General features: G+C 43.6%; 1 protein-coding gene across 2 annotated transcripts in view; it reads left to right on the top strand.

Annotated features, from left to right (window-relative positions):
• Window positions 1–21,536, top strand: part of LOC135207379 (protein RRP5 homolog) — a 150,189-nt gene that overhangs the window by 104,292 nt on the left and 24,361 nt on the right. For both annotated transcript variants that reach the window (XM_064239118.1, XM_064239111.1), the window contains exons 9-11: window positions 13,119–13,386; window positions 13,640–15,883; window positions 16,145–16,342. In XM_064239118.1, the coding sequence (XP_064095188.1) occupies window positions 13,119–13,386; window positions 13,640–15,883; window positions 16,145–16,342 (2,710 nt within the window). The remainder of the gene's footprint in view (window positions 1–13,118; window positions 13,387–13,639; window positions 15,884–16,144; window positions 16,343–21,536) is intronic.

Raw genomic sequence — 21,536 nt, 5'->3', positions numbered from 1 at the left:
TGGAAGAGGGTATGGTAAGGGAGGGACACACTGAATGCAATGCACAAGGCCAGAGAAGCATTTATAAAAAATGAGTCCTGTAATAAAATAAGAATAGCGCTAAACAAAAACATCAGAGAACATAAATTTTGAAGAAGCAGTGGTAGGAGATGAGGTATTCTATAAGAGGGAAAATGAAAATGAATGGAGAGGACCTGCTCAGGTAGTGGGAGTATCGGGGAAAACAATAATAGTCAAACATGGGGGATTCTTTAAGAGAAGTAGCTAGGATACATGTGACAAGGATTCAACGACGATCACCAGATACAGAAGAGATATCGGCTAGAATAGATAAATCCCATGGGGTGAAAGGTAGGTCAGATGGCCCAAATGAAGGGAAAGTAGATTGGCTGGAAGGAGAGGAGATAATGGGTGAGAGAAGGAATGCAGACACAGAAGAGACTATAGAAAGAGAGGTGATAGAGGAAACAGAGGAAGATAACGGGCAAAGTGGGTCAATAGAAAGCGAGTTAATGGAAGAGATACCAAAATTCAAAAAGGGAAATAGAGTTAGGGCTATAAACAATGATACAGGACAAGTAGAAGAATGGACTATTTTAGGTCTTGCAGGAAAAAGATCAAGCCAAGCATGGGCTGATTCGTACAATATACGATACTCACAGTCAGGTGACAAAGGGTGGGTAACTTGAGGGATTATAGTCAGGTAGAAAAAATTGAAGATGAAGAGGAGGTGTTGCTGGGATTTGAAAATAGAAGCATAATGGAAGCTAAAGAAAAATAACTTCTAAGTTGGCGAGAGATAACCAGGTATATGAGGAGGTAAATGATGTTGGACAAAAAGCTATATCTACAAGATGGATAGGTAACTGGAAAAGATAAAAATGGGGGGGAAAGATATGTAAAGCAAGATTGGTAGCTAGAGGGTTTGAAGAAGAAATGGCTGAGTGGGAAAAGGATGCTCCCACATGCAATGCTGAAATTTTAAAATTCTGTCTAACCATAATAAAGGTGAAAAATTGGAATTGTTATTCATTGGATGTCAAACTGCATATTTACAAGGTGACGAGATACAAAGAGAAGTGTACTTGAAGCCACCAAGGGAAGATGGTTTTGGAGGGGATTATGGAAGTTGAAGAAAACAGTCTATGGGCTCAAGGATGCAGGCAAAAGCATGGTATTGTAAAGTGGTGAAAGTAGTGAAGGAGCTTCAAGGTGAGAGAAGTAGACTAGAACCTAATATATTCTTTTGGAAAAAGAACAATAAATTGGAAGGCATTTTGGTCACACGTAGATGATTTTTGCTACGGAGGAACTGAAGGATTCTTAAAGGAAACGATTGGGAGATTGAAAGGGAAATTGCAAGTAGGAGAACAAGAAGAGAGTAAAAGGTTCAAGTATATAGGAGTAGTAATAGAGCAGAAGGAGAATAGATTTTCCCTTAATCAGTGGCAGTATATAAATTCCATAAGAGAACCAGAGGCTAGAAGATATACGGGTAATAGAGTGCTAGAACAAAAAGAGTTAACAGAGTACAGATCAGTGGTAGGACAGCTGAATTGGGTATCACTACACACGATGCCAGAAATATCATATGATATTAGCGAATTAAGTAAAGCATTTAAAGAAGGAACAACTCAGGATATGAAGAAACTTATTAAAATTGTGAGAAAAACTAAGAGCATGATGGGCGAAGTTACAATAAGTGAGATGGAAGAAGAAAGGGTTTATTGGGAAGCCTATGCAGACGCTTCATTTGGAAACATAGAAGATGGCCATACTCAACTGGGTTATATTATTTCTTTGACAGATGGGAAGAGGAGAAGTCCCAATATGGTGGAAGTCTAGGAAATCCAGGAGAGTGGCAAAATCCACCATTGAGGCTGAAGCCCTGAGTGTTGGGAAGCTGTAGAAGGATTGATATATTTCAAGCATTTGTGGGAAGAGGTAGTAGGAGGGAGAAATTTAGAAGCCTTGGTTAACACTGATAGTAAAACACTAATGACCGCCATCAAATCGAGCACTGGTGTAAGTAGCAAGAGATTAAAAATAGATATTGCTGCAATAAGGGAAACCACTGAATCCGGGGAAATAAAGGAGGTGAGATGGAAAAATAAAGGAAAAGGAGCAAGTGGCTGATGTATTAACTAAAGCAGGAGTTTCAGGGGAATGTATTAGGAAATTATGTAGAGGGTAAAGAGTTGGAGGACGAAGGAAATTAAGAGGGGAATACTAGGTTAGGAAACAGTCGGAGGGGAGGGAGAAAGAGATAAGTGTGATTATATATTGTATAATTGTTATGGGTATAGATAAGTGTGATTATATATTGTATAATTGTTATGGGTATTTTATGCATTGTTGAAATATGGTGGGTGTCCTATATATAGACAACATGTGGTAGATTCTAGAAGGTGTCTGTTGATGTATTTAAGTTGTGTTGTGACGTCATAGGCTGTGACGTCATAGACAAGATGGCGGCGGCGTCGGCAGGATGTAAACAATAACACGGGGAGTAGAAAGCACGTGTTGGTGGTGTGTGGTTGGTAGGGGAGAGCTCTCTGTCTGGTAGGAGTTGTTTTTTGGGTCGTAAGTCTTGTGGTGCTGGTGTTTTAAGGTGATTTCTGGAGTGTACTGGAGTTGGAGAAAGCGTACAGGTGGGTAGATTATTCATTTTTATAGAGAAAGAAAGGAGTTAGGCTAGGCCAAAATTCAAAACGTCTAGTATCCTAATTGAACTGCAAACCTCCCAGGAGTTACCAGTTTCGATTTTTGATACTTATGGTGTTGTCACGACAACACCAACTCAGCTTTTGTATTTACCGTAATACGTTTTTCTCTTAAATATAATTGCTCGAGCGATTTTCCGCTCGATGGTTCTAGCCGAACCCATTCCTTCATAGAATGGAATAGCTGGCAACTCCGGAGGAAGAGGTGACGAGAGCTAACGTTGTATGAGACTGTCGTCATTGCCATAGCAGCTCAGTAGCAGTTAGCTCTCCGGGATACGCGGTCGGTTACGTCTCTCTCTCATGCAATGATTTACTGCCGAACTGTATCTCTGCCCTACAATCACGGACTTAGGTCTCTGATTAATGGGGATTCTTGCATACATGAATGACCATCTTCGGCTATGTCACTCGGTTTCATTGCCTTCGACATTGCGGGAATATTTTCAACAGAGATATCTCTTGGATTTTTTCTTTTTTCTGTTTACAACCCTGTAACAGAAGCCTGTACTAGTCCACTGCTGCTTCGCACTATGTTAATGAGGAATATTTTCTTCAGACATCGGAGTTTGTCTGCAGAAATTTTCTCACATTTGTAGGGGTGCAAGTGTTCATTGTTCACCCCGTATTAACAGATGTATCGAAAGACGGCACCTGTTCCCCGGCCTGACAGTTCGGCTTCCAAAATTTTCAGCCCATGAGAAGCAGTTCTGCAGGCTGTACTTCCCGAGGTTTTTTATTGCTGGAAAACGCCCCGCTTTCATAGCAACTACGACTTCTCTTCGGACAGCAATGAAATTGCTATTAGCAATTTCAGTCAATAGAAAGCACGGGTTCAGAATCCTGAGAATCTCTTCTCTCGATTCGACTGTGAAGAAGAAGGTTGCTTCTCTGTCCTCCGTCTTCTACGACATAGTGTTGTTTCTCCTTAGCTGAGATTCAACTACTATCAGAATGTCTTGCCATCAGGAACCTCGGTCTCTAGAAGGCTTTTGACTTTCTCCTGTTGGGCACATGCTTTAACTGAATCGTCACCTCGCCGTCAGGCATCGGTGACAAACAGATTGTAGTTGTTCTGCTTAACCCTTCAAAGGCGAAGGTCACGTTACTTGCTCGGATATGAGAAACGTCATCTCAGCTTGAGCAACTTTCCTTGATACCATACAAAGTCAGTCGGCAGCTGTCAAGGTGCCCGAGTCAGTTACGAACTACGGTGTAGCACTAGTGTTGTTCTCAGACATGTCAGTGTAGGGATGGGGAGCAACAATAGAGGCGTTAAAGTGTCAGACACCTGGAAGAGGACCAGAGGAACTGGCATTTCAATGGGAAACAGCTGTATGCAATTTTTCTGGCTCTTGAAGGGTTTGAGTAAAAAGTCAGACACACGGTGGTCCAAGTCAATTCGGACAGCACCAAGGCTCTATAAGGGGAGCAACTCTAGGCGCGAGAGAAGTGTCAGGCGCCTGGAGAGGGGAACAGGTGTCCTGGCACATCAGCCTAAAGGAGTTGGCAGCAGTTCGTCTGGCACTCCTGCTCTTTGAGGCTCACATCATGGGATTGGTGTTGCAGGTCAACGCCGACTCACGAGGACCTGGCTTACATCAAGAAGCGAAACATCACTCTCTTAACCAGGTTCATACAAGGAGAAAGGAATGTGAGGGCCAATCTTCTGAGCAGGAAAGAGCAACTCCTTCCCATGGAATGGACTCTGCATCCAGAGTTCTGCAACAGACTTTGGAACCTCTGGGGGAGACCAAAGGTAGACTTGTTAGCTACACATTGGAACGCAAGGCTGGAATACTACTGCTCCCCAATCTCAGACCCAAGGGCGGTAGCAGTAGACGGTCACCTTCTTAATTGGTCGGGGATAGACGTGTACGTTTTTTCCCCATTCAAGTTCCTAGGGGAAGTAGTGAGGAATTTTGTCTTAGCGGAAGGAGCAAAACTGACTCTGATCGCCCCGTTCTGGCCAGCTCAAATTGATACACAGAGGTACTGGAATGGATGATAGATTTTCTGAGATCGCTTCCACACAGGAGCGATCTTCTCAAACAGCCCCACTTCGACAGACACCACAAAACCTCATCTCTCTATCTGACTGCCTTCAGGCTATCGAAGGACTTGTCAGAGCGGGGGGTTTTTTCTTGTAGAGTTGCAAGGCTATTACAAGATCTAGGAGAGCCTCTACAGTACCAGTCTACCAGTCGAAGTGGGAGGCGTTTCGAAGATGGAGCGGAGCTCATAAGGTATCCTCTTCCAGTAACTCGGTGACAGACATAAGCCGACTTCTTCCATTACTTGAGGGAGACTTACAACCTGGCCATCTCCACTTTTAAAGGCTAGAGAAGCATGCTTTCCTCAGTCTTCAGGCATAGGGGCCAGAATATTGCGGAAGACAAGACCTCCATGATTTAATCAGGTCTTTCAAGACCTCGGAGACCAAGACTGTTAGACCACCCAGTTGGAACCTGGAGGTGGTTCTAATATTTCTAATGTATCACAGATTTGAACCTCCGCATACAGCATCTTTCAGAGACTTGACCAGAAAGTCTTTGTTTCTCTTCGCTTTAGCCTCAGCCAGGAAGAGAACTAGAGAAAGGGTAAGCGAACTGCAAGCATTGGAAGGCACAGTTGGTTTCAGGAAGGACTCAGCAGTCAGTTCCTTCAAACCCCTTTTTCTTGCTAAGAACGAAAACCCTTCGGAACATTGGCCTAGAACTTCGAGGTTAGAAGACTTTCTTCACTTGCAGGAAGAAAACTAGAGAGGACTCTGTGTCCAGTCAGGATCCTCTAATTCTACCTGGAGAGGAAGAAACAACTGGGAGGTAACAAGGGAAGTCTTCGGTGCTCGGTTAGAGATTCGAAGGGATCCATCTCTAAGAATGCTCAGGTTTTCTTCATTAAGGATGTAATCAGACAAGCCCACTTAGCCTGTGAAGACAAGCACCTCAAGCTCCTGAGAGTAAAAGCGCATGAGGTGAGAGCCATTGCTAACCCTTTGGCTTCTCATAAGAACTTGTCTCTCCAGACTCTCTTCGAGTCTACATACCGGAAATGTAATTCAATGTTCACATCCCATTTTCTTGAGAGACATTCGAATGATGCATGATAAGTTTTCTCTCTTGGGGCGTACCTATCTGCGGATTCGTTGCTGGGACAGGGAGCTGAAGCCAATTCTATTCAGTTAAGTGATGTTAAGGATTTTAACGGTTTGTGATGTGTGTTTTAGGTTAGTTGGGAGAGGGTACTGGAAGTGTACCCCTTTCAGATCTTAGTTCTAACAATGTTAGTGTGGTCAGGTGGTCGGGATTGGTTATTGTGCTCCTTGTAGTATTTTGGTACCTAAAGCTCTGTCATGTAAGAGGGTTAGTCCCCGTTGGTACGATACAGGTAAAGGCTCTTCCATGTAAGTAAGTCAAGTAAGTGGGCCAGCCCCCATTGACAAGATCCAGAAGGGCTATCGGTCACAGGTCTCATCCTCGCTGAAGCTCTTGAAGCAAGCAGACTCATAGACAGTATCCATGAAGTTTTCTGCCTCTCAGGTAGGAACCAAGGTTGTTTTATGATACCTACAACTATGTTGTTTCCCCGTTTTTATATTTATTTTATATGTAGCTGACTCTTGCCCTCCTCCAAGGGTGCCAATCAGCTAAGTATATATCTGCCGGGTAAGTTGCATGTACAAAAATGATATTGATAAGATACAATAAAGTTTTGTACATACTTACCCGGCAGATATATACGATTAATGGCCCGCCCAGCCTCCCCTCAGGAGACAGGTGGAAGAGAAAATCTGATTAGAAAACGGGAATGGTTCCGAATCCCGCCACCCAGCGGCGGGAATGGCAGATCACCTGACCTACCTGTCGCGTGTGCCGCGAGATTTGAAATTCTGTCGGGACGACGGAGTCTATAGCTAAGTATATATCTGCCGGGTAAGTATGTACAAAACTTTATTGTATCTTAACAATATCATTTTTCTACTCGGCTGTGCCGGACCCATGGGCAGCTGCAGAGGACGCTCTTCAACACCCATGGGACAACCTCTTCGTCTACACCTTTCCCCCCGTTTTGTCTGATTCGCAAGGTGATCAGCAAAGTGCTGGCCACCCCGAATCTCCGGATGATCCTGGTGGCTCCCAAATGGCCTCAGGTCATTGGGTATCCGGACCTGCTGGCTCTGCTTGCGGAAGCACCGAGAGAGATTCCCCCTTGGCACAACCTTCTCTGCCAGCCACACGTGGAACGGTACCACTAGTCAGTCCAGTCCCTTCGTCTTCACGGCTGGCTGTTATCCACCATCTCTTGCGAGCGAGAGGCTTTTCTCGCCGAGCAGCAACAGAGATGGCTGGGTATATCAGACAGTCCTCTGCAGCTGTGTACCAGGGAAAGTGGGCCGTCTTCTGTGGTTGGTGTCGTGGACGGGGTATATCTCCTCTCAGAGCCACTCTTCAGCAGGTAGCGGATTTCCTCATTTTTCTTCACCGAGAGAAGCTCCTCTCCGTCCCCACAGTCAAAGGATACAGGGCCACCTTGGCCCTAGTCCTGAAACTGAGGGGATTGGATATCTCGAACTCGTTCGAGATCTCCCTTCTCATGAGGAGCTTCGAGAGTTCTTGCCCACCCAGGGAACTCAGGCCCCTGGGGTGGGATGTGACTCTCGTCCTTAGGAGTCTGACTCGAAGTCCCTTCGAGCCACTCCGAGAGTCGCCAGACAGGGATCTGACCCTCAAGACCCTCTTCTTGCTGGCCCTGGCATCGGCGAAGAGAGTAGGGGAACATCATGGTCTTTCCTTCGACGTCAAGCATACGAGGGGATGGGGATCTGTGACGCTCGATTTCATCCTGAACTTCTTAGCGAAGACTCAGAATCCTTCGGTCCCTGACGACCGGTTCGAGTCATTCACAATCCCCTCCCTATTGGACTTCACCGACAACGATGCGGATGAGATGCTGCTCTGTCCTTTGAGGGCGCTACAGCGCCATCTGAAGAGAACTCAGCACCTCAGGCTTGAATGTTGACGCCTCTTTGTTAGCACCCGGGTGACCAAGAAAGAAGTATTCAAGAACACTCTTTCTTTCTGGCTGCGTGAGGTGATCAGGAGGGCGTACGAAGCTGATGGTAGCGACAACATCTGTACCCTTCGTCCGAGAGCCCACGAAGTCAGAGGCATTGGTCCTTCCCTTGCGTTCCGCAAGAACTTCTCTGTGGCGCAGGTCCTGAAGGCGGGGGTCTGGACCAACCAGACCACATTCACCTCCTTCTACCTTCGGGATATAGCTCACAGGTCCTTGGACACTTTTTCCTTGGGACCCGTGGTGGCTGCTCAACACGTTGTGTAGCTTACCCAGCACCCGAGCAGACAGAACAGCATTGCATCCTTGTGTGACTGCATGAATGGATGAGTGAATGAGAGTGTGACTGGCTTCTCTTCCTCATCTTTTTCTCCCCCTCTACCTGTGGGCAGAGGGACGCGGTCGTCACTACGCTGGAACAGGAGACCAATGCAGGTAAGCTACTCGACCGAGTTCCATCCTATCCCTTTCATTAGGGATAGGAGCGATTATCCACCACTTCTCCCAACAAGGGGGGGGAGTGGAAGCCAACAAGAGACAAACCCATGACTTCATATTGCCTCTTGCAATAGGAACAAGTTCTTGCTTGCTAGTTTTAAGAGGTACGCTGGCCTCCCTCTTATTACTTGGGTCCAGAGGTCTGACCATTGATCCTGCGGTACATACCCCGATCATTGGGCAGAGGCTAGGATCCCTCCCTCTGCTCTTACGACCAGGGAGGGAACCAAGGTTGGACGAACACCAGTCTGTTCATTGACTCAGATTCCACCCACCAAGAAGTGTCTTCCTATTGTTAAAGGACTGATGGTTTGTATTGCGTATCGGAACAAATAACAATTTGTCGAAAATTGTATTTTTCCTAACTATACAAATCTGAGGTCCTTTACACATTGTCCCACCTCATGCCACCCCTCACTCTATTTTTCCTGGGCCTAAAGCAAAGTGATTCTTCACCTCCCAGTCGCGTGGTGCGCTGACTGTCAGACAAGCAGTTAACTACTGAACTCCCTTGTTCGAAGCTTACGACCAGTTCCAGCTGCCGCAAGTTACATTCTTATTGTTAAAGGACCTCAGGTTTGTATAGTTAGGAAAAATACAATTTTCGACAAATTGTTATTTTCCTCCAAGTGATTTCTGATAATATTTCATGGTTTTTTTAAGGGAATAATCTTACGGTTGGCAACCAATGCATTGCTCTGTAGTTATTGTCTGTTTGCTCTGCCTGTTTGCTTACTTTTGACTCCTACTAAGGTCTTTCCACTTATTCTTAGCCCTCCTGGAAGGCTAGGTTTGACTTCTCAGGATTCTGTTCAGCTGATTGAAGATTTGGAAGAGGTTAATGTCAAAGATTTTTGTACCCTGGTCCTTAATTGAGTTATTGCTCTTTTCTGTTTTAATCATGGGTGGAATCATGGTTTCAAGTGAAAACTTTGTTGTTATATTTATTCTATTTATATGTCTACACTTATCAGGGGAACTTTGATGTGGTCATCCATATTTGCTTGAGATGCTCCTTTTGAAAATACGGCTGTATTTCTACTAGCTGAAAATACGCAACTATTTTTGGCAGCTGAAAATGCTCAACATCTTCAGTATAGACAGCCCTGCTATAGACCTATGCCTGAGCCTTGTATCACTGCCCTTTGTTAGTATCTTGCTCCTACCTCAGCTCCCTCTTTGCATAATTTTGCTCATTTCATGGTGATAACATCGTCCAATTTAATGAGAATAGGCTAGTTGTTAACTACATAAATTTTTGCAAACTCAAAATTTCTCCTAATGTGTTCAATAAAGGAGATGGATATTAGACCAGTACTATGTATCTTTGGCGCTAGAAAGGAAATTTTTGAAGAAGCTATTTTCAAAAGCTTTGGTGATGTAGTCATCATCTTTTATTTATAAGAGAAACCCTCCTTCCCAGTAAAAATGATTAAAATACTGATAGTAACAAGAAACTTTATGGATGGAGATATGGTGATGCTAATGATAACTATTCAGGATTCATAGCTAAACAGGTGGTGATTCAAAGGTAGAAAATGCTTGAAGGGTTAATAAAGTAGCAGAAGTGATATATTGGAAAACAGTAATAACGTAGAAAAGACTAAAAAGGCTGAGAACAAATACGTACTGTGCTTTTTCAATAGCTTTTAGATGAAAGGCAGAAAAGAATTTAGACTTTAGTAATCACAGGAAAGATTTTCTATGCTGTTATGAATGTGTTTGAGGTGCTAGGATAGATATTAAAGGATTCTTGTTAGCATCAAAGTCCTTTTTGCATCCTGCTGTCAGAAAACTATTAGTCATAAGCAAATTTCTCAGGAGACTAGTAGGAGTACAATCTGGACCCTGTCAGTCTTTAAAGAGGGAACAGACAACAAGAGATAGGATGAGAGGGACAAATTATGCAGTCAGGATTAATGGAATTCTTACTGTAAGCTTATGAAGATTGTGTATGAGTTGTGACATCTGTAGAAGGATAAGGTTTAAGTATATTGAACTAGATGGGAAGGGATTTGAAGGAAAGTGAAGGCATACAACTTTTAGTTCCATTGCAGTATGCAATGCAAGCCACAATGTTAACTAGGTCAGAAAGCAGTGGAATTGCTGGAAGGAAGGAGGAAACTTAGTTACAATAGAATTTCATTGGTAGAGGCCAAATTATTTCCTTGCTGGTGTTGTAAAACAGTCCAGTTTGTGTCTTTCATCAGTAAAAGAAGCAATGAAGTGTGGTTTTGTATGTTCTTTAGTGTGGATGGCTACTTCTGCAAGAGATTTTTCGCTTTTAAACTGAGGTTCATGGTGATAAGTTTCTTTTTCCTAATATTAGCAGTTATGACTTGTTTGCCAATTTTTCATAGGTTGTATTTTAGCAGATCTTTCACATTCACAATTGATCCCTGATCCTCCGACCGTCAACCACAGTTGTCAAGTGACAAATCTTGGACCACTCCCATCTCTACAACTTTCGACCTTTTAATAGGCACCTTATCATCCTCACACCGATGAACTGGAACTGAAGTAGATGAAGGCGTATTTCCAAAAACATCAGCACATACGTGCAAGCCTGAAACACACCCAAAACAGAAGATGAAGGCTTGACACTCATACTGGCACAAACACTCCCATGAGGAGCAACACGGCCATGAAGAGAAGACGTTGATGCATTACCAGCACACACTGGGGAGACACATCCATGTAACGATGACAAGGATGCCTCCCTTCTATAAAGTCCATTGTCAATCCCACGAACACGAACCTGCGGTGGGGCAGTTGGCGAAGCACTCCTCTCACTTTCACGAACACTGATGTGCATGGGGGAGACATGGTCATGAGAGGCAGAAGGTGATGCACTCCCTCCACTCGCAGAACGACGCAATCACAAAGTCCTTGATCCTCCGTCTGATACGATGACAAGGTGGAGATGGAGAAGAAGGAGAAGGAGATAAATCTCCTTTCCTACGAGATCTCTTAGAAACAGGAGGTGGAGAAGAGACTTTACAATTACAAACTGTCTTCGCAGCGAAGGCAGAAAACCTCCCTTCCAAAACAGAGTCCAGTCTCTGGAAGACTGCTTGAAACAATGCCTCAGATGGCTTAGCGAGAGAGGACAATGACATCATAGAGACAGGAGGATGAGCAGCAGCTACAAATGATGTCACAGAATGAGAGGGCGCTTGAAGTGACATCATGACATCTCTATGACCAGTGCTAGTCGATGGCCTGGCTGGCGGAGCGATAAGGCATGACCCAGGGACTGTATGCGAGGTTCCACAAAGGAAGGGGGGGGCGGGGGGGGGGGGCGCTCCAAGAAGTCCGACAATAGTCCATCCAAGGAGGGTGAACCCCGTAGCCCAAGCGACGCTCAGACCACCGCCATTTTGGATGACTGAATTTGCAACAAAAGAATTAGATGAAGCACCTTCCTCCCTCTCGAGATGATAATTGGAACCTGAGGGAGAGGGGGGCTACATTAAACATATATCACCCTGTGGCACTCCCAATACAGGCAGTCCCCGGATTACGACGGTCTTGGCTGACAACGTTCCGAGGTTACGACGCTTTTCAATTATATTCATCAGACATTACTTCCAGGGTTACAACGCCTACAACGCTCATCTGGCAGATGAAATATGACACCAAAGATGCAAAATAATCAATATTTGAAGGGTTTTTTTTATGAAAAATGCCATAAGAATGCAATTTACAAGTTTTCAATGCACCCAAAGCTTTAAAAGTAAGGTTTTCTTAGGATTTTTGATGATGTTCCAGCTTACGACGATTTTCGGCTTACAACGCGTCTCAAGAATGGAACCCCCGTCGTAACCCGGCGACTGCCTGTACTTCCATCGACAAATCAGTGGAAGCAAAGGAAGGAGACACAGAAACACCTGAATTAGCATCATGAAGAGTGATCGAGGAAGAGGGAGCAGCCAAATCATCCAGACGAGGTGAAGAAAACCCCTCCCAAGAAGGAAGAGTCAAAACTGCGATGTTCCCTCTTCCTATAAAACACCCTCCACTGTGATTTAGGCCAGGCATGATATTCCAGGCAGGGGTTAGTTAGTCACTACAAAAATTCGCTCAGCACCTACTGCAAGTCGTATGCGGATCCGTACCTGACAACGCCTAAAACCTTGAGCACAGAAAACCCTGAATGCCCGGGCACATACGTTGATGAGGCCATGAAGACTCAGAGGAAGCCACAATAACAAAAACACACACACAAAGACAGAACATGGGCACAAACAACTGGCTTGGAAGGAGAGCAAAGCGTAAGCGACTACTCCCCAAGGCGGTTAAGGAAAGACTATTATTAAAGCGTCACGAGGTCCAGCTTTCACCTCGTATGCGCAGGCGTTGCCAGATGTCACAGATTCCTTGCTTTACAATCTTTGATTGTTTTAATCAGTTACCAGCTGACACTTGGAAAGTAATCCTATTGTTAAGACCGAAGGTTTTTTAGCTATGAAAAATAAAATTTTATTTTAAAATTTTTCATATTCTTTAGAATCTTGAATTTCAGGTCAGTGGTTCTTGTGGACATGATCCATAAGACTATGATTCATGTGTGGAATACTAATAATAATAATGATAATAATAATAATAATAATTTTAGAAATTTTTATTTTAGATTTTACTTGGAAGCTTAATATTCTGAGTAATTTCATTTATCAGTAAAGAAATTCAGAAATTCAAATTTTGATGGACAGTAGTGTTTAGAATTTCTGTGATTTGTTGAAAACAGTTAAGTGATGTGTAAAATGAGATTTTTGTAGCTAATTTTTTTTACACCATGAAATTTGTTTTTCTGGTACCCAGGTCAAATGGAGAGCTGCTGCATGGCTTTAATATAGGAGATAAAAAGAAAGGCCAAGTGATTGAAATTCAGAGAAAAGGCATCTTTTTCAAGATAGGAAATTGCTGTGCATTCTGCTTGAGAAAGAATTTGAATGATAAGGTTACATCAATTGAACAGGATACCCTTGATTTTCCCATTGGATCTGAACATGATCTCTGTGTCACATCTTATCATTATATGGATAAAGTATTTGTAGTTTCACCCCAGAAATCCCTGCTAGAACAACAAGTAAGTTTATTTTGATTATAGTATGATATATATATTTAGAATCTTCCTGTAAGGTATTTTGTATTATATTTTTTACTGTGGATTGGAAGGCATCAATGCTTTAGGGGGATTTTCACCTTGTATTGAAAGCAAGTGAATACCATTTTAAATGCTCTTTTACTGTTCTTGGTGATATGTAGAGATAATAAAATTTTTTATTGTTTATTTAACTTGTAGGCTAATGCTTAATTTTGGATGTGTTTTGTTTTGACAGTTTGTAGGCTTGTATGGTGTGAAGGAGGGCCAGGTGTTGAAGGTAACTATCAAAAGTTATCAACCTGACAAGGCCATTGTTAGTGTAGGCAAGAATGTAGATGGAGAAATACCATTTTTACACCTCACTGACATGGCTGTGGAACACCCTGAGAAGAAGTATGCTGTAGGAAGTCTTATCACAGCAAGAGTGCTAGAAGTTGTACCAGAAAGGAAGCGTTTGATTTTGACATGCAAAAAACTTTTAGTAAATTCAAAAGAAACTCTTTTAACTGAATATAATAAAAACTTTGAGGGCACTCTTGCTAAAGGCTTCATTGTTCAGATCAAGTCTCAGGGATTGCTTGTGAAGTTTTTTGGTGATGTTAAAGGGTTTGTACCCAAATCAAAAGCGAGTACAGAGCCTGAAGTTGACCTCTTTAAAAAATTCTGTATTGGGAATGTTGTAAAATGCAAAGTTTTATTGGTCAAACCAGATGAGAAGAGGATGACACTCAGCCTCCTTTTGTATAAGGAAAATAAAGTGAAGACAGGGGAAAGCAAGGAAAATAAAGTGAAGACATGGGAAAGAAAGGAAAATAAAGTGAAGACAGAGAGCGGTGCAGACGTTTGGACGCCTAAGGATAAAAAATCTGAAGGATTGTTGAATGTAGGAGCAGTAGTTGGATGTTCTGTATCCAAAATTGAAAAAGACACCATTAAAGTCAGAGTAAAACCTGGGAATATAAGAGCAGAAATACCAGTGTGTCATCTCTCAGATGAGAAAAGTCAAAGCAAAGTAATCAAGTCAGTTCTGTCTCCTGGAGATAAGATTCACAATGCAGTTGTGTTCAGTAAATACAATAACATTTACTTGTCAACAAAAAACAGTGTGTATGAGTGGATTTGGAAATCTAAATCTCTTGCTTTGGAAGCTGTAAAGGAATCTTGTGTGTACCTAGGTGTTGTATCTGAGATTTTGCCCTCTGGCATCAATGTCTCACTTGCTGTTGATAAGAGTGGTCAGACTGTATTTATCAATTCAGAACTTCTGAGGAATGCAACAACACTGGAGAACAAAGCAGAAGAAGAAAAAAACTTAAATTATACTGTTGGAGACAGTATTAAACTGAAATGCAAGGGATTTGACGGTGAAAATAAACCAATCTTTTCCATAGTAAATATGCGTCAAAAGAAAAATAAACGTTATCAGCTTCAGTCTTTGTATAAGTATCTCATGTACCAAAAAATTGTGCAGAAAAGTATTTTAAAGAAAGGATTAGCAAGTAGAGAATTTGCAGAAACTGAAGTTGGAAACAAGTTAGAAGTTGATGTTGTACATGTTACTTCCCAAGGCCTGCTGGTGAAGAATGATGATTATGGTATTTATGGAATAGTGTTGAATGAACATTTGCAACCTGGGCAATATTATGGGAAAGGAATCAGAGTGCCAGCTTGTGTTTTGTATGTACATATGAAGGAAAAGTGTGCTGTACTTACAGTAAAACGTGATTTGGTAGATCAGTTGTATGTTCATGAATTTTCTAAAGTTAAAGTTGGTCAGGAAGTTAGCAGTGAAGTTTTACTTACTCAGAAAGACTGTATCATAGTAAGACTGAAGTCTGGCCGTAAAGGTTTAATTGCTTATTTACCTCCAAAGAAGAATGTGAGAATTGGTCAGAGTCTCAGGGTAGTTGTACAGCATGTTGAACATAAGCTGGTGCTGTGTACAACCAAAGTGCAGAACAAACTGAAGTATTTACCAGTATTGCCTAGTCTCCCCAGTTTTCAGTTTCAAGTTCCAGATGATATTTGCAAAGAATACAAGAGCGTAGAAGAGGTTGACGAGAAAAGTGCTTTGGCAAAGATTAAGAAAATTATGTCATGTACTGGTACTGGACAGGGAAAACTTAGGAGTGAAACAAAAGTAGATGTAAACGAGAAGATACCTGAGAAAACAGCTATTGGTGAAAAAAGCAAGGGAAAGAATACAGCTTTGGTGAAGAAAGGCAGTAAGAAAAAGAAGACAGCTAGTGTGGGTGATTCTGCTAAAGACATTATTGCCATAAAGAAGGGACTGTGTGATAAGGGTAGCGATGATAGTGGGGTGGATGAAAATATGGACACTGATGACATAACTGAAGCTTCCTGGAGTAGTAAGCCATGTTTGAAGCTTAGCACTGGTTTTGTTTGGAATATACCTGAGATTGAAGAAAAGGGTGCTAGTTCAAGTGATAGTGAAGACGAGGAAAAGGAGGAGTTGAAGGTAAGTTACTTGTGATCTCTGGCATGAAAGACATCATTTGCAGATATTCAGCAATTATGGGACAGTAGTGGTTGTAATAGCTATTGGTACTCAATTACTTGGGGATAGTTTTTGTTCTGAAAGAATTATAAAAAAAAATATCAGTGATGATTAGTTTTGAATTTTTTAACAAATAAATAATGGATATTAATACCTGGTGAATTAAAATTTACTTATACATGAGATAAGGTTTGAAAAGTAATTTTATTGCGTCTCTTATAGAAAAAGAAACGGAAAAAACTTACAAGGGCTGAACAGGAGCTTCTGGCTAAAGAAGAAGAGAAGAGACTTTTTGAATTGGAATCTGCAAGGTTAGAAAAGGAACGGTTACCCCAATCAGCCCTAGATTATGAAGAACTCCTTCAGGAGAGTCCAAACTCATCTGCCATATGGATTCAGTTCATCAGTTTCCATCTTGAGGTAATAATGATTCTGAATAGTATTTGTGATTGTATTATGAATGTATTTTCTGTTTGTATTGACACAATTTGTTATTTTTTATTGAAAGGAGCACTTGGTGTACTACTATAAGTATATGTACATAGTAAAAATATAGTTTTTATTATAGAACCAAGTTGCTCTGAAAACATTGAGGGGATGGCTGATGTTTTTGCTAAGATGACTGACATTTGGATTGTTGGGGATGAATTTCATTGTTAATCCTTTCTCATTATTGTTTCACCACAAACTTATTACCCAGAATAATTCCTTTTTCATGGTCAGTTAAATTTCATGTGTCAGTTACAAGTGGTTGCTGATAGGTCTGTAATTGCATATAGATCCCCGAGTCCCAAGGATTAATTGTCTGTTTTTTGTATCTGCTGAATTTTCATAACACAAAATTCCAGACATTATTATTATTATTATTATTATTATTATTATTATTATTATTATATTTTATTAGAGCTTGCAACTGTTGTTGGATAAGGTTGCCAAGTCCCAGTGGCTTCAATAGGGAAAGTTGCTAGCCCATAGGGGCCATTGACTTGAAATTCAAACTTCCAAAGAATGTGTTCATTAGGAAGAAGTATGAGGAAGTAAAGGGAAATACAGAAAGAAATTTAATCTCACTTAAAAAAATAATTAGTAAATAGATGAAAATGTATTCAGATGCAAGGGGAATAGTATTAGTATTAGGGTAGTAATGCATTGCATCTTTGCTTGAACTTCTAAAGTTGCAATTGCCAGAGGGAATTAAATAAAATTGTGTGGAAGCAAACCTCCCCCAGAAAAGGCAAGACTGTCTAGACTTAACTGCCTATCTTGTGTTATGTGATGGGCAGTATAGACAGGAAGATCTGAATGTAGATCAAATGACAGTGCAAGGGGTTAATGCTGAGGTCTGAAAAAAGAAATTTAATAGAACTGTTTCTATCCAACAATTTAGGATGTAATTCAGCTACTGAAGACCAAACATGGGAACAATATTTAAAAAGGTATCCTCGGAATAGTAGATTTCTCCAAAATCTTTACCTTAACCCTTTGAGATTCTGATCATGTCAAATGGTGTCATCCTTAGAAAAAAAAATTATGAGGTTACATTATATTTTTGTACATGAACTTCCCTGACAGATATATACTTAGCTATAGTCTCCGACGTTCCCGACAGAATTTCAAATCTCGCGGCACACGCGACAGGTAGGTCAGGTGGTCTACCTTACCCGCCGCTGGGTGGCGGATGTACGAACCACTCCCGTAAGCTTGTCAGATTTTTCTCGTCGCCGGGAACGATAACAACTGTTGTCGGTTCCTCTCGATAGTTTTTCGATTCTCGCTTGCCTGGAGTTAATTTGGACTTCTTTTGGTGACGTATTCGCTTTGTTTGGCTTGGCATACGCTGATTGTGGACGGTTTGATTTTGAGTTGATTCTTAACGATGTCTGATCTAGAATCGGTAGTTAAAACTTCGGTTTTGTTTAGGGTTTGCGTGAATGAAGGATGTAAGGTGAGGTTGCCGAAAGCTTCGGTAGACCCCACCACACGGTTTGCATGAAATGCAGGGGGAATGAATGTGCTTTTGCTAACCCTTTGTAATGAATGTAAGGGATTGAATGAAGAAGAATATAAGGCTCTCTCTTCTTATGTTAGGAAGTTGGAACGTGATAGAGTGCGTAAGGCTTCCTCTAGAAGTTCTAGCAGATCTAGAATGCGTTGAGTTGGATGTGGATCCTAATAGTACTAACGTAGAATTAGAACCTTCTTCCCAAGTGGCAGCCCCGGCTCCCCGCACCGAAGCCGAAGATTCGCCTTCGGAGGCGGCAGCTCTGAAAGCCAAGAATCGTTCTATGGATCAGAAGATTCGTCAGTTGGAAGGTAAGGAGAGTGTTAGTGATCAGTGCAGTGTCCCCAGTGTTGTGGAGGGTGCGTCTGGACCGGCTCCTTAGTGCCTCTAGGCCTAGACCTCTTCCAGACTCCCAGTTCCAGTGGAGTTAGGAAAGTTCGAAAGCCGCAGGAGGGCTAGGGAGAGCCCCCACCGGTCAGGCGTACCCTCGGCAGATCCTGAAGTACGCTCCCAGGCTGCCTCGGATCGCTACAAGAAGGAGCTCCTACGCCAATGCTTCTCCTCTTCGTCGTCTCCCTCTCCGAAGAGAGGTTGGAACTCCCCGGATGCGTCGCGCCCGTTGAAGAGGGCTTGGAAGGCTCCCTGCAGTCCTTTGGCTTCTAGTCGGAGGTTTTCCCGGAAGAATCGTCGGTGGAGGCGAAGAAACCCAAGAAATCCTGTGATCGTTCTTCTTCTCGCGCTCCGCGCTCGGCGCCTGCTTCCGAGGAAGAACAAGAAGATTCTCCTACGAGAGTACTCGCGGGACTTCAAGCTCAGATCACGGCGCTAGCAGACTCTCTAGCAGTTAGATCACGTAGGAAGAAGGACGTTTCTCTTCCGATTCAAGAGATCTAGGCGCCGCTCTTCAGAGGATCGTTCTCCTTCATATGGGGAGGTTTCGTATGAAGGTGGGGGCTCGCGTGAGCGCCCTCGCTCGAGTGAGCGCCCTCGCTCGCGTGAGCGCCCTCGCTCGCCTGGCTCTCTTTCGATTTCAAGACGCCAAACATCGGTAGGAAGCTCTATGGAGAAAGAAGTTTTTTCTCCAGATTGGATTCCCGCTTCCGGTAAGCGCACTGCACCTGCTCATCACGCGATTTCTTCAACTCCCTCGCGTGAAACTTCCCTCAGCAGCCTCAAGAATTCTAGAAGGCGCCCTTATACAAGTAGGCGTTCTTCTTCCAGATGTCACTCTCCTCGAGTGTCGGATCGTGACTTCTCTCCTGACAGGCATCTAGAGTCTGGTAGGAGTCGTGTGCATGATAGACGGCCTACTGTTAGCCGCTCCCCGCAAGGTAGGCGCCAAGAGCCTACTGCACATAGATCTCCTAGTAGTCGCTCGTCTCCTTATTTAAGGCGTCATACTCCTGATTATTCTCCTAGGGGCAGACAACAAGAGTCTTTCAAGCGCCCTTCTCCGGGTAGGCGCTCTCCCGCTTCTAGGCGCACTTCTCCTGACCGTTTGTCTCTTGGTAGGCACCAGGAATCCCGGAAGCGCCCTTCTCCAAGTAGGCGCTCGTTAGTTTTGAAGCGCCCTTCTCCTGAATGTTTACCCTCTTGTTAGACGTCAAGAGTCTCGCAAGCAGCCTTCTCCTAGTAGGCGCATTTCGCCTTCCAGTCGGACTTCCGTTGATCGTACGCAACTGGACAGGTATGGAGAGCCGCGCAAGCGCTCTGCTCTCGATAGGCGCTCTTCTCCTGGGCAGCCGCTCGCCTCAGGATAGGCGCATAGAGTATAGTAGGCGCTCGCCTCCTCGTAAGCGCCCTGTGGATGTTTCCGAGGATTCTCGGAGTAGGAGCCCTACCTCTCCTTCGGCTGAGATTCCGTATACCTCGAAGAGGGAGTCTCATCGTAGACTTCCCAGATCTTCTCATCGTTCTCAGTGGATGTGAACTCTTCTAAGAGAGGGCGTTCTCCAACCTCTCGCTCAACTCCTGCTAGGATCCCTTCCGTCACATAAGGATCTTCCGCGCTCGCCTCGAGAAGACGTCCTAGAAGGTTCGGATGAGGAACCGAACACTTCTGCTGCTGTCTCTTCTTACAAGAAGCTTACAGAGCTACTTTTACAAGTTTTTGGGGATTCCCTTACGCCTACGGCTCCTCCGTTCTCCTCACTCACTTTTTTCAACGGCGAAGACAGCGAAGAGTTCTTCTTGTGTGAGGATGAAGCCAACTCTTTCTATGAAGAAGGCACTGAGGAGTTTTGGTTCCTGGATGGCTCCAAAGAAGAAGCGGGGAAAACGATGTTCGCTTTTCCTCCTTCGAAGTTATCAGGGACGCGCTGGTTTCTGGTACGAAACAGGAGAGCCCTTAGGATTGGGTCTACCGTCTTCGGCTGATTCGGATTTTCGGCACTGGTAGATTTCGACAAAAGAAGAACTCGCCCTTAACTTGCTGCTAAGACGACTTGGGCAATGAATGAATTGGATCATTTGCTCAAAGGTATGTTTAGAGTGCTAGAAGTATTTAACTTCCTTGATTGGTCGTTGGGAGTCCTAGCCAAGAAAATTGAAGTGCCAGAGTCAATTTCGCCAGAAGATCTTATGTGTGTTTTGTCTTGTATGGACAAGTCGGTAAGAGACGGAGCGAGTGAAATCGCCTCCCTTTATGGGGCCGGGATCGTGAAGAAGAGGTCGGTTTATTGTTCCTTCTTAACGAAGTCGGTCTCCCATGCTCAGAGGTCTTCTTTGCTGTTTGCCCCTCTGTCTACTCAGTTGTTCCCGAAACATCGAGTGCAGGACATTTCGAGGTCACTTTCGGCGGCCAAAGCCACCCAGGACCTTTTGGCACAGTCGGCAAGAAAAACCTCGCCCTTCCTTCCCTACCAAGGCTAAGAAGGAAAAGGCAAGTGTTCGAGAACCCTTTCGAGGGGCATCTTCATCAAGAAAACTCTACGTTTAGAGGTCGTAGACCTTCAAGAAGGGGTAAGACTTTTGCCAAGTCTGTTAAGGCCCCAAATAACTTGCAAGTCCTTCAATCAACGGTGGGCGCCAAACTCTTAGAGTTTGCAGAAGTCTGGGCCCAAAAAGGGGCGGATCCTTGGACCCTTTCTATTTTGAGGAGAGGTTACCTCATCCCTTTCGTCGAAAGACCTCCCTTGACGGCCATCCAAGGGAACTGACGGCCAGGTACATAGGACCCCATCATGAATCAAGCTCTCCATCTAGCAGTAGATCAGATGCTGGAGAAGGGGGCTATCGAACTAGTGACAGACCATCATTCATCGGGCTTCTACAACCGCCTTTTCCTAGTTCCGAAGTCCTCAGGGGGATGGAGACCGGTGTTGGATGTAAGCGCCCTGAACTTCTTCGTAGAAAAGAAGAAGTCACGATGGAAACGCCTTCATCAGTGCTGGCAGCACTTCGTCCAGGGGACTGGATGGTTTCCTTGGATTTACAGGACGCTTACTTCCACGTACCGATCCATCCTTCCTCGAGGAAGTTTCTCAGATTCATGATGGGGGGGAAAATTTTTCAGTTCAGGGCTCTGTGTTTCGGCCTCTCGACGGCCCCTCAAGTGTTCACGGGGATTTTGAGGAATGTGGCTCAATGGCTTCATTTGAAAGGGGTGAGGAT

This window comes from Macrobrachium nipponense, chromosome 11, assembly GCF_015104395.2.
Source record: "Macrobrachium nipponense isolate FS-2020 chromosome 11, ASM1510439v2, whole genome shotgun sequence".
NCBI classification, from domain to species: Eukaryota; Metazoa; Arthropoda; class Malacostraca; order Decapoda; family Palaemonidae; genus Macrobrachium; species Macrobrachium nipponense.
Note: the sequence above shows the minus strand (reverse complement) of the source record. Positions and strands in the feature narration are given on the sequence as shown.